Genomic DNA, 13,837 nt, shown 5'->3' on the forward strand with positions numbered 1-13,837 from the left:
GAATCCAGCCTCAGTGTACCGTGGCCTACACAAAAATGTATGATAACCATCACAGGGTGGCAGTTATAGCCAGGTAGGGGGTCAATGAATAATTACATAAAGGTCAAAATTTAAAAATGTTCCAATCATATTGAGAAATATACCACATTCTTTGTCTGAAAACTATTCCAAAAAGGGGAGGAAGCCGGTCAGACCTGGCAGGCCCAAACGTATTGTGAGGGTCTGCTGGGAACGACTGGCGGAACCCTCTGTCAGCGAGGTCTTCAACTCCCACCTCGGGGAGAGCTTCTCCCAGATCCCGGGGGAGGTTGGAGACATGGAGTCCGAGTGGACCATGTTCTCCACCTCCATTGTCGATGCAGCCGCTTGTAGCTGTGGTCACAAGGTCTCTGGTGCCTGTCGCGGCAGCAATCCCTGAATCCGGTGGTGGACACCGGAAGTAAGGGATGCTGTCAAGCCGAAGAAGGAGTCCTACTTGTTTTTGTTGGTAGGTGGGACCCCGGAGGCAGCTGACAGGTACCGGCAGGCCAAGCGTGCCACAGCCCGTGCGGTCGCAGAGGCAAAAACCCGGGTCTGGGAGGAGTTCAGGGAGGCCATCGAGGAGGACTATCAGTCGGCCTCGAAGAAATTCTGGCAAACCGTCCGACAGCTCAGGAGGCGGAAGCAGCTCTCCAACAGCACTGTCTACGGTGCGGGTGGGGAGCTGTTGACCCTGACTGGGGATGTTGTCGGGCGGTGGAAGGAATACTTCGAGGATCTCCTCAATCCCATCGTCACGTCTTCCAAAGAGGAAGCAGAGGCTGGGGACTCAGAGGCAGACTCATCCATTACCCAGGCCGAAGTCACCGAGGTGGTTAGAAAGCTCCTCGGTGGCAAGGCTCCTGGGGTGGATGAAATCCGTCCTGAGTATCTTAAATCTCTGGATGTTGTCGGACTGTCTTGGCTGACACGCCTCTGCAACATTGCGTGGTGGTTGGGGACAGTGCCTCTGGATTGGCAGACCAGGGTGGTGGTCCCTCTGTTTAATAAGGGGGACCGGAGGGTGTGTTCCAACTACAGGGGGATCACACTCCTCAGCCTCCCCGGTAAGGTCTATTCCAGAGTACTGGAGAGGAGAATTCGACCGATACTTGAACCTCGGATTCAGGAGGAGCAGTGTGGTTTTCGTCCTGGTCGCAGCACACTAGACCAGCTCTACGCGCTCCATCAGGTGCTCGAGGGTTCATGGGAGTTCTCCCAACCAGTCCACATGTGCTTTGTGGATCTGGAGAAGGCGTTTGACCGTGTCCCTCGGGGCACCCTGTGGGGGGTGCTCCGGGAGTATGGGGTCCAGGGTCCTTTGCTAAGGGCTATCCGGTCCCTGTACGACCGCAGCAGGAGCTTGGTTTGCACTGCCGGTAGTAAGTCATACCTGTTTCCAGTGCACATTGGCCTCCACCAGGGCTGCCCTTTGTTACCGGTTCTGTTCATTATCTTTATGGACAGAATTTCTAGGTGCAGCCAGGGTGTAGAGGGGGTCTGGTTTGGGAACCACAGAATCTCGTCTCTGCTGTTTGTGGACGATGTGGTTCTGTTGGCTTTGTCAAATCAGGACCTTCAACGTGCACTGGGGTGGTTTGCAGCCGAGTGTGAAGCGTCCGGGATGAAAATCAACACCTCCAAATCCGAGGCCATAGTTCTCGACCGGAAAAAGGTGCTTTGCCCTCTTCAGGTCAGTGGAGTGTCCTTGCCTCAAGTGGACGAGTTTAAGTATCTCGGGGTCTTGTTGTCTTGGAGCGTGAGATCGATAGACGGATCGGTGCAGCATCTGCAGTGATGCGGTTGCTGTATCGGATCGTCGTGGTGAAGAGAGAGCTGAGTAGGGGGACAAAGCTTTGGATTTACCGATCGATGTACGTTCTGATCCTCACCTATGGTCATGAGATTTGGCTCATGACCGAAAGAACGAGATTGTGCGTACAAGCGGCCGAGATGAGTTTCCTCCGCAGGGTGGCTGGGCGCTCCCTTAGAGATAGGGTGAGGAGCTCGGTCACTCGGGAGGAGCTCAGAGTCGAGCTGCTGCTCCTCCACGTCGAAAGGAGCCAGTTGAGGTGGCTCGGGCATCTTTTCCGGATGCCCCCGGACGCCTCGCTGGAGAGGTGTTCCGGGCATGTCCCATCGGGAGGAGGCCCCGGGGAAGACCCAGGACACGCTGGAGGGACTACGCCTCTCGGCTGGCTTGGGAATGCCTTGGGGTTCCCCCAGAGGAGCTGGGGGAGGTGTGTGTGGATCGGGAGGTATGGGCAGCTTTGCTTGAGCTGCTGCCCCCGCGACCTGACTCCGGATAAAGCAGAAGAAAATGGATGGAATGGATGGATATTCCAAAAAAGTATAGTTTGGACTATGGTTGAATTTTATGGAGTTATGGGGTAAAAACAGCAAAAATGGTGACAAAGTTTAGTTTGTTTGTTTGTCTGATCAAAAAGCCTCCAAGAAATGGGACATTAAAAAACTGGATATAAAGTAAACATAGGGCAATGTGTCAATATGTAATTATATATGAAATATCCTTCTGTATCAACTGTAAGTATTGTTGTTATGACTAATGAATGTTTGATGTGTGGTTGTGTGACTTTTACTGCAGGATGTGAAAACACTGAAGACTAAATCAGGACCTGACATTGGTTCAGTCACAGCTGCCACTTGCCATGTCAGAAAAGGTTCAGTTTCATTGGACCTGCAGGATCCTGGCTCAAGGTGTTTCATTCTTACTTTGTTTTTCTTTTTAAACACCGAGTACTTGCAGTGCTCGAGTGTTTCTATGTGCCTGGCACAAATCAAGCAGGTTTTTTTTTTTTTAAAGGACACTATCAAACCTGAGCCTGACTCAGGAACTCAGCCCCTGAAGAAAGACTATGGACTGTCCACAGTTGTTGATGTGTCAGGCCCTTTAAATGCACCCGCTGTCTTTGAAAATCTGAATAATGTGCTTCAAGAAATATGGAATGACCTTGTGTTTAGACAACATTCTGATCGTTTATGTCAGAACATAAGTCATGCCAGACAAGCTTTACAGTGCCTATAGGAGAATCATTTCTTCGTGAAAACTGCGAAATGTAAGTTCTACCAAACCTGTCTTTTTTTTTAGGACTTATAATCTTTTCTGACAAGGTGGGTGGATCCTACCAAGGTTAGTGCAGTGGTGGACTGGCCTGCTGCTAAGTCTCACAATCAGCTCTAACAATTCCTAGGTTTAGTAAATTTCTCCTGCTAATTCATTGCACCATTCCATCATCCAACCCTCTATCAATGTCAAATTTCTAGACACCTCTTGAACAGCATGCATTCCAGCAGTTAAGACTGGGTCACCACAGCCCCTGTACTGACTGTGCTGGATAGGGCAGCATTGTCCTAGTGTTCTGTGGAGGACAAGATGCACCCCTGTACATTCTATTCAAAGAAGTTGCCCCAGCAGAATGCAAGTAGAACGTGAGGAACAAGGCGCTGCTGATTGTTAAACTTGACTTACAGTAATGGAAACACTGCCTCAAGGGGGCCAGCCAACCATTTCTGGTTCGGACTGACCATAAAAACGGCCAATATCTCAAGTCCGCCATGTGAAAGTACAGAGCAAAAGAAAAACAAAAGTGAAGTGTGAACTATTTACAGTACAGTCATTACAACCCACACAAGTTGCAAAACATCCTGGAACTGGCATTGTGAAAAATAGCATCACTGTTGGTGCGGTAAGTATGACATTAGCTACCAATGTCATTTTAGCAAGTGCTGTCCCATTTGTTTGGGAATGAATTTCAACCTCCATTCCTTGTCACTCCATTCCTGAACGGCTCTACCTGCTGAAGGGACTTGACATTTAATTTTAACTGTTCTTATGAATGCCAGATTTTGTATTATTGTTGCGGTTCATGCTGAGCACTTTTCAAGTGCTATATAAATAAGGATTTAATTTCTCAAACTGGAGGCACTGTATACAAAATGGCCATAATTCCTAAATGGTTAATGCGATATATGTATATTAAACCCCTTGAATTAAAGGACCTGAGTGTAGTATTGTAAAATGCATTTTACAGTTTAAAGAAAATCTATAATATTCATTCACACACGGCACAAGGTTGATTCTTTCAGTGGGAAGCAATACACCCAGTCATAACTTGGCTTCATTAGTTTAATAAATGATTCCATTTCAGCAACTGACCATAAGATTCAAATCAAACCAGTAGTTTTTATTCAGTAAACCGCATCATACAATCAATTTTCAAGAAAGGTTTCTCTTTAAACAGAACAGTAATTACAGAAAACAAAATTGAGGTGCAATGCAGCTTGAAACAAACCTACCAATATTTTTAAAAAAGCCCTTCATATTGTGTGAGCAATGAACTGTTTATCATAAATGACAAAAATCCCCCACAAAACACACAAGTTACATCAAACAAAGTGTATTTTTGTTAAGAGAACAAAAGCTTTGGCTTGGATCTCAAAGTCTCCTGAAAACAGAGAGTAGTACCTCTCTTAAAAACAGTAGTGCCATTCTCATCTTTTATCTGAGCAACCGTCACTGAAACAAGTGCCGAGATATCCACAGAGCAATGTTCATAAAGCCGTCAGACTCAGCATCCACCTTGGAGAGAGAGTGGTTGTTCCCTGGGTACCACAGCAACCTTAACGAAGAGTATCACAGCATTAATGAGCGACAGAAGCCCTCCTTATTCAGTCAGGTTCAGAAATAAGAGATAAAGAAATGCTTACCGGACTGGCACTTGCATTGCTTTTAGAGCTTTGTAATATTCAATTCCCTGCTTGCTTGGCACACGCTTGTCATCTTCACCCAAGGTGAGCAAGACTGGAGTCTTCACCTACAGAAAGTGAGACATCAGCTGAGATTGTTACATGAACATGCATACATAGTGAGTGAAGACGGGCAGAAGACACAGACCTGCTTGGTGTATTTAATGGGAGACTTGTTTAACATTTGTTCCCAGATGGCAGGGTCAGGCAGACACTCTGCGCTGTAGTCGTAGCCAGCCACAGCCATGCACCTGTGTAAACCACAGTGGGAAGTGTTATTACTCAACAGCCTTGGGGTGTTCTGCCGTGTTTGCCGACAAAAATGAATACATCCTTGCTCTGCAGCGAGGCGCACAAGATGCCTTTATCACACCCACTTCCCAACACCGCATCATTGCAGGATGGCAGAGGTGCCAAGGAGAAAAGACATGAGTTTAAAGCTGACTGGCAGTTTACGAAATGACTAAATAAACATGGATGTGTCTAATGTACCAGTCTGGGATGTCTGTGCTGCCAATCATAGAGGCCACGTTGGTGACAGGATTACAAGCCACACAGGCCTTGTAGAACCCTGGATATTGACCAATCAGATGACAGGCGATGAAACCTCCATGGGAGCCTCCAACAACTGCCACCTTCTCGGTGTCAAAACTCCCACTACTCAAAACATTTTCCACAGCAAACTGGAGGGAAGAGAATCAAACAAGTACTGTCAACAAATAAATAGAGCATGTGAGAAAAAAAAAGCAAAAAATATAAGGATAAAATTTGAAACTGTGAAAATGAAAAAAACAAACAAACAAAAAACAAACAAACAAACAAACAAACAAACAAAAAAAACAAAGATATGTGAAATGACCAAAACTGAGACCTGTGTAAAACTCACCAAAGAGCAGAAATTACGCTGATCTGAGAACCCATTTCTTGGCTGAAATGGGTCAAAAACAACTAACCTTTTAATGGAGGTTAGTTCAACCACTTCTCCGGATAAGCAATAATTAGATTAGATTAGATATACCTTAATTAATCCCTTGGGAAGACTTCCTGAGGGAAATTGAGGTTTGTTTGTTTTTTTTTTAGAAATTAGATGCATTGATTCTCAACCTCCACATGTGTAAACATAATAAAGCTAACCCAATCCATATAATGGTAATTTACAAATTGTGTTCTTAAATGGGCATTGCAAACTCACACTGTATAATATACTGGCATAGTCTACAACCCCATCACTCATCAAAAAAGTATCATTTTAGAACCATATAGGTTGATATGATAGAGAAAAGAAAGGTAGACATCATGTGTGTACAAGAGACCAAGTGTAAATGAAAGAAGATGAGGAGCATTGGAGGTGGGTTCAAACTGTATCATGGTGTGGAGGAGAGGGGAAATGGTGTTGGGTCATCCTAAAGGAAGAGCATATTCAGTGTGTTAAAGGTGAAGCAAGTGTCTATGCTGGAAACTGAGGGAGTGATGATGAATGCCATCAGTGCATAAGTGCCATAATTACGTAGGTTGTGAGATGAAGGAGAAATAAGATTTCTGGAGTGAGTTAGATGATGTGGCAGAGAATATTCCCAAGCATGAAAGAGTGGTGGTTACAGCAGAATTCAGTGGACATGTTGGTGAAGAGAACAGAGGTGATGAAGAAGTAATGGGTAGATATGGTATCAAGGAGCGGAATGTGGAAGGGCAGATGGCAGTAGATTTTGAAAAAATGACTGTAAATGACTATTAATATTTTAAAAAGAAAAAGCACAGGGTGACGTATAAGACTGGTAGACGGTGCACAACCTAAAAAAAAAAAGAGACTGTACCGTGGTGGCATGGGAGAGTATAACTAGACAGCATTGGAAAATAGTTTGTCAGATGACTTTGGAAATGAAAAAGATGAAGAGAGTGAGAGCTGAACCAAAAATCAGATGGTGGAAGCTGATGGAGGAAGACAGTCGTGAAATTCAGGGACAATATGAGACAGGCACAACAAGTGATCTGCTATGGCAACCACTCAAGCGAGCAACCAACACAAGAAGTTGTAGAAGGAGGGCAATGTTCGGGCACAAACCCTACCTCTACCAAAAGACAACAGGCCCTTCAACCATGTTAAACCTAACCCTAAACTAATTATAGCACTAGGAATTAAGTTGTTTTTATTGGATTTGCAAACTGTATGTTTATTGACATTTAAATAAACAACCTGGTTTTTAACAATGATGTATATGTGTCATTTCATGAAAAAGTGACAAAAATGACCTCTAGCTATGCTGAAAAATGTGAAAAAAGACATTCCTGGACTGACACAATCAGTCCATCAAATTTCACAAATATCAGTCTACATGCTTTTTAATAATCCTGGTGACAAATCAATCACCCACACAGATTCAACAGAACTTTGATGGCAGAGGAAATACAAAAATGATTACATAAGAAACAGTCACAGGAGTCATGGCAACGAGTTACATTTACAGTCATAATGAATCTAAACAAGGAAAGCACTAATTTGGGTGTATAACTGTACTTAGGAGGTATGCACTCTAATCAAGGTAAAATTATTGGATCTGCCCGTTCATGCATAGTTGTCTGAGAATCTAAGTGAATAAACAAAAACAAAATAAACAAAATAAAAATCAGTTCCATAGTTTTTCATTAATCCTGTTTACAATCCAGCAAACATCATGTTCAGGGCAGAGGTATGTTAATTAAAATAATAATAATAATAATAATATCATCAATTTTGGATACATTAGTGTTTTGTCCTCACTTGAACATCTTTGACATCCTGGGAACCCACATTGCCAGGTAGTGAGAGGATATTATCCTGGCCGTATCCAAGAGAACCACGGTAGTTCACTGGAGGGGGGAATCAAAAACATTAACAAACACACTCATTACCACCTATGAATTAGTCAATAGTGTTTTTATATGTCCTCACTTACACAGCACACATTTATTCATATTGATAGCAGTCTATAATTATAAAAGTTTGTTTGAGACCTGAAGACTCATTTTTAACAATCAGCCAATGAGGAAAACATGGTCAAGAAAAAAAGAGGCTGACATGCTTGCTGTAGCTCCATGGCAACTACAGAGGTGTATTTGAGCATATCAATTCAGTTAAATAGAGACTTTGGATGCACCAAGTCACTTAAGCAGTGTTATATAATATCCCTAATTTCTCCAAAAATATTACTCCTATCAATGTTTTGTTTTGGCAGCATTCATCCTTAACCCAAAATACATAAGCATACCAAACAGCAAATGTCGGCTCTCCCCAGTTTGTCTGTGTTCAAAGGTACACGCACGCACGCACGCACGCACGCACGCACACACACACGCGCACACACACACACACACACACACACACACACACACACACACACACACACACACACACACACACACACACACACACACACACACACACACACACACACACACACACACACACAGGCCACTTGGCTTTTAATATATAGATGATTTACCGCCCCCTGCTGGAATGGCGTGCGAGTCCAGTATGTAATTATTGACATCCATTGTTCACTGTTGTTAGCCAATATCTGTAGTTTCTCCAAAAATAATAGTCCTATCGTTTCGTTTTGGCTGCATTCATCCTTGACCCAAAATACATAAGCATATCAAAGGCCAAATGTCAGCTCTCCCCAGTTTGTCTGTGATCAAAGGTGCACACACAGACGCATACACAGAGGCCACTTCGCTTTTAACATATAGTGTACACTCTGAACAATGAATTGCCTTAAAACTGGCTTTATCACTTTGGCTGGATATTCACTTCTGTCTTTGGTGTTTAATACTGTATGTGAAAATACAAACAACAACCTGTGTTGCTGACTAAAGCACATGTGTTTGTCTAGTGATTAAGTGATGGATGGGCTTCAGACCAGAGGATCCTCGGTTCAAAATCCAGCCAGACTGGAAAATCACTAAGGGCCCTTGGGCAAGGTCTTTAATCCCCTAGTTGCTCCCAGTGTGTAGTGAGCGTCTTGCATGGCAGCACCCTGACATTGGTGTGTGAGTGCGTTTGTGTGAATGGGTGAATGTGAGGCAAAATTGTAAAGCGCTTTGAGCTTTTGATGCAGATGTAAAAGAGCTATATACAGTGAGGAAAATAAGTATTTGAACACCCTGCGATTTTGCAAGTTCTCCCACTTAGAAATCATGGAGGGGTCTGAAATTTTCATCTTAGGTGCATGTCCTCTGTGAGAGACATACCGTATTTTCCGGACTATAAGTCGCACCGGAGTATAAGTCGCACCAGCCACTTTATCCATTATAAAGAAAAATAAACCATAAATAAGTTGCACTGGACTATAAGTCCCATGGACATACAGGTATGTTAACATGAAAAGTTCAGATGATAATATTGTGACGGCTACCGTTTTCGGATGCATATTTAACCAGTCTTAACTTGTAATCTGCAGAGTATGATTTTCTTTTTGGTGGCATTTTTTCGGGCCTTCTCCGTTGTCTTGTTAAGTTATCAGTAACGTTGAAATTTTTATTTTTCTATGGTAGTCAGAAGTCGCAGGAACAGACACACAAGCCTCGAGTGCCCTCTCGTGAGCTGCATTTTACCTACGGATATGTTTGTATTTTGCGGACCACATTGCGAGCCAAACCATGCAGCGCCTACCTGCGCAGCTCATGACCGCCCAGCGGTGTCGATACAGCTCCTTCCAAGTGCAGACGCTAATCCTCCGCCGTCGCTCAGTGCTCCCATGCAGCTCTCGGTGTCAACTCTGCTCACACTGATATCCAAGGGTTGAAGCTGTTTTGTTAGCTGTCCCGGAATAAACACCATGTTCGTCTGCTTCAAACGCTTTTCACAATCATCAACGCCAGCTCCTTCCAAGTGCACACGCTAATCCTCCACCGTCGCTCACCCAGTGCTCCCACGCAGCTCTCAGCGTCAACTTAAACACTCTGCTCACACTGATATCCAAGGATTGAAGCTGTTTTGTTCGCCATGCTGGAATAACAGCAAGCACCGTGTTCGTCAGCTTCTCACGCTGTGGGTGAGGTGAGGAATACGCGTCCAACGTTCTGTTCTCTGATTGGTTATCGCGACCAGCATAACCTATAGGACGGCCACCATACTACAGTGCCCATGATGCATTGCATTTCCTTTTCTGGTGGCCATTTTAAAACATAGATTGACTCTGTCACGTAAAATTGTTTTGTTACAGTAAATTAATTGAGATCCTACCGGTATATTTTTCATTTATATGTCGCACCGGAGTATAGGTCGCACCCCAGGCCAAAACATGTAAAAAAGTGCGACTTATAGTCCGGAAAATACGGTAATCTAACAAAAACAACAACAAAAAAAAAAAATCCAGAAATCACAATGTATGATTTTTTTTAAATAATTTATTTGTATGTTACTGCTGCAAATAAGTATTTGAACACCTGTGAAAATCAATGTTAATATTTGGTACAGTAGCCTTTGTTTGCAATTACAGAGGTCAAATATTTCCTGTAGTTTTTCACCAGGTTTGCACACACTGCAGCAGGGATTTTGGTCCACTCCTCCATACAGATCTTCTCCAAATCTTTCAAGTTTGGAGTTTCAGCTCCCTCCAAAGATTTTCTATTGAGTTCAGGTCTGGAGACTGGCCAGGCCACTCCAGGACCTTGAAATGCTTCTTACAGAACCCCTCTTAGTTGCCCTGGCTGTGTGTTTGGGGTCATTGTCATGCTGGAAGACCCAGCCATGACCCATCTTCAATGCTTTTACTGAGGGAAGGAGGTTGTTTGCCAAAATCTCACAATACATGACCCCATCCATCCTCCCTTCAGTCGTCCTGTCCCCTTCGCAGAAGAGCACCCCCAGAATATGATGTTTCCAACCCATGCTTCATGGTTGGGATGGCTTTCTTGGGGATGTTCTCATCCTCTAAACATGGTAAGTGGAGTGGATTCCAAAAAGCTCTATTCTGGTCTCATCTGACCACATGACCTTCTCCCATGCCTCCTCTGGATCATCCATATGGTCACTGGTGAACTTCAAACGGGCCTGGACATGTGCTGGCTTGAGCAGGGGGACATTGCTGCCCTGCAGGATTTTAAACCATGACAGCATCATGTGTTACTAATGTAATCGTTGTGACTGTGGTCCCAGCTCTCTTCAGGTCATTAACCAGGTCCTCCTGTGTAGTTCTGAGCTTTCTCAGAATCATTACCCCACAAAGTGAGATTCTGCATGGAATTCCAGACCAAGGGAGATTGACAGTCATCTTGTGTTTCTTCCACTTTCTAATAAATAATCATTATCAAGACAGTTGTCGTCTACCAAGCTGCTTGCCTGTTGTCCTGTAGTCCATCCCAGCCTTGTGCAGGTCTACAGTTTTGTCCCTGGTGTCCTGAGACAGCTCTTTGGTCTTGGCTATGGTGGACAGGTTGGAGTGTGATTGATTGAGTGTGTGAACAGGTGTCTTTTATACAGTAACAAGTTCAAACAGGTGCAGTTAATACAGGTAAAGAGTGCAGAGTGCAGGACTTCAGGTGCAGTTAATACAGGTAAAGAGTGCAGAGTGCAGGACTTCTTAAAGAAAAATTAACAGGTCTGTGTGAGCCAGAATTCTTGCTGGTTGGTTGGGGATCAAATACTTATTTGTAGCAGTAACATGCAAATAAATTATTTTAAAAAAATCATACATTGTGGTTTCCGGATTTTTTTTTTTGAGATTATGTCTCTCACAGTGGACATGCACCTAAGATGAAAATTTCAGACCCCTCCATGATTTCTAAGTTGGAGAACTTGCAAAATCGCAGGGTGTTCAAATACTTATATATATATATATATACACACAGTAGTGTTCAGAATAATAGTAGTGCTATGTGACTAAAAAGATTAATCCAGGTTTTGAGTATATTTCTTATTGTTACATGGGAAACAAGGTACCAGTAGATTCAGTAGATTCTCACAAATCCAACAAGACCAAGCATTCATGATATGCACACTCTTAAGGCTATGAAACTGGGTTATTAGTAAAAAAAAAAAAAAGTAGAAAGGGGGTGTTCACAATAATGGTAGCATCTGCTGTTGACGCTACAAACTCAAAACTATTATGTTCAAACTGCTTTTTTAGCAATCCTGTGAATCACTAAACTAGTATTTAGTTGTATAACCACAGTTTTTCATGATTTCTTCACATCTGCGAGGCATTAATTTTGTTGGTTTGGAACCAAGATTTTGCTCGTTTACTAGTGTGCTTGGGGTCATTGTCTTGTTGAAACATCCATTTCAAGGGCATGTCCTCTTCAGCATAAGGCAACATGACCTCTTCAAGTATTTTGACATATCCAAACTGATCCATGATACCTGGTAATGCGATATATAGGCCCAACACCATATCCAATCCAATCCAATCCAGTTTATTTATAGAGCACATTTAAAAACAAAGTTGACCAAAGCGCTGTACAATGACATAAAATAAATAAATAGACTGGCAACAATAAAAGTTTTTAAAAACAATAAAATCATCAACCCTCTAGTCAAATGCCAAAGAAAACAAGTATGTTTTAAGACGAGATTTAAAAACTAGAGGTAACTCCGCCTGCCTGATACAGAGAGGCAGGTCATTTCCACAATCTGGGACCAACAACAGAAAAAGCTCTATCACCTCTACGTTTGAGCTTTGTCTGAGGAACTACAAGCAAAGCTTGATCTCATGACCTAAGAGAACGTGATGAGGAATAAGACACGAGCAGGTCAGACAGATACAGTGGAGCAAGATCATTAAGATATTTAAAAACAAACAATAAAATTTTAAGATCAATACGATAGCGAACCATAGTAGGAGAAACATGCCCATATCATGATGCTTGCACCACCATGCTTCATTGTCTTCACTGTGAATTGTGGCTTGAATTCAGAGTTTGGGGGTCGTCTCACAAACTGTCTGCGGCTCTTGGACCCAAAAATAACACTCTCAGGGGATTCTTGCAAATAAATTAGCTTCACACAGGCGTCTTCTAACTGTCACAGCACTTACAGGTAACTCCAGACTGTCTGTGATCATCCTGGAGCTGATCAATGGGTGAGCCTTTGCCATTCTGGTTATTCTTCTATCCATTTTGATGGTTGTTTTCCATTTTCTTCCACACGTCTCTGGTTTTTTTGTCCATTTTAAAGCATTGGAGATCATTGTAGATGAACAGCCTATAATTTTTTTGCACCTGCGTATAAGTTTTCTCCTCTCCATTCAACTTTTTAATCAAACTACAATGTTCTTCTGAACAATATCTTGAACATCCCATTTTCCTCAGGCTTTCAAAGAGAAAAGCATGTTCCAACAGGTGCTTCATCCTTACATAGGGGACACCTGATTCACACCTGTTTGCTCCACAAAATTGACAAACTCACTGACTGAATGCCACACTACTATTATTGTGAACACCCCCTTTTCTACTTTTTTTTTACTAATAGCCCAATTTCATAGCCTTAAGAGTGTGCATATCATGAATGCTTGGTCTTGTTGGATTTGTGAGAATCTACTGAATCTACTGGTACCTTGTTTCCCATGTAACAATAAGAAATATACTCAAAACCTGGATTAATCTTTTTAGTCACATAGCACTACTATTATTCTGAACACTACTGTATACACACACACACACATACATACATACACACATATATATATATATATATATAAATGCAGTCCATTTACCATTTTACCACACTGGGAAAAAAGGTTTGCAATTTATGTAGACCAAATCACGATGTGGTTTCTGTGGCTCAAGCAGGGATGGGAGTAGGGATACCAAAAAAAAAACAGCTACTACTGACCATAAATAAAAATTATGACTGATGGGGACTAATTGATTATAGTAATAAACATGTCATTTATGGGTCCCGATCATGCTCAAGTTCAATGTGGTCTGAGAGTACATTAATTTACAATGTCCAGTTCGAATTCAATGACTATCCAGTGAGTTGGGTTGAGAAACATTCCCTGGTGCTACGCATGGCCACATCAACCAGCTTGGGTCCTGGATGATAACCACCCATGCAGACAGCCAGACCATCTCC

The 13,837-nt window shown here is 42.8% G+C and overlaps 1 protein-coding gene across 1 annotated transcript in view; it reads right to left on the minus strand.

Annotated features, from left to right (window-relative positions):
- Window positions 1–4,208: 4,208 nt before the first annotated feature.
- The window catches only part of apeh (acylaminoacyl-peptide hydrolase), a 28,645-nt gene continuing 19,016 nt past the window's right edge, over window positions 4,209–13,837 (minus strand). Inside the window, exons 19-23 of the mRNA XM_034172561.1 lie at window positions 7,544–7,632; window positions 5,278–5,468; window positions 4,934–5,036; window positions 4,747–4,853; window positions 4,209–4,658 (exon numbers count right to left, since the gene is read on the minus strand). Coding sequence (XP_034028452.1) covers window positions 4,553–4,658; window positions 4,747–4,853; window positions 4,934–5,036; window positions 5,278–5,468; window positions 7,544–7,632 — 596 coding nt within the window. The 3' untranslated portion in view covers window positions 4,209–4,552. The remainder of the gene's footprint in view (window positions 4,659–4,746; window positions 4,854–4,933; window positions 5,037–5,277; window positions 5,469–7,543; window positions 7,633–13,837) is intronic.

This window comes from Thalassophryne amazonica, chromosome 6 (genome assembly GCF_902500255.1).
Source record: "Thalassophryne amazonica chromosome 6, fThaAma1.1, whole genome shotgun sequence".
Taxonomy (NCBI): Eukaryota; Metazoa; Chordata; class Actinopteri; order Batrachoidiformes; family Batrachoididae; genus Thalassophryne; species Thalassophryne amazonica.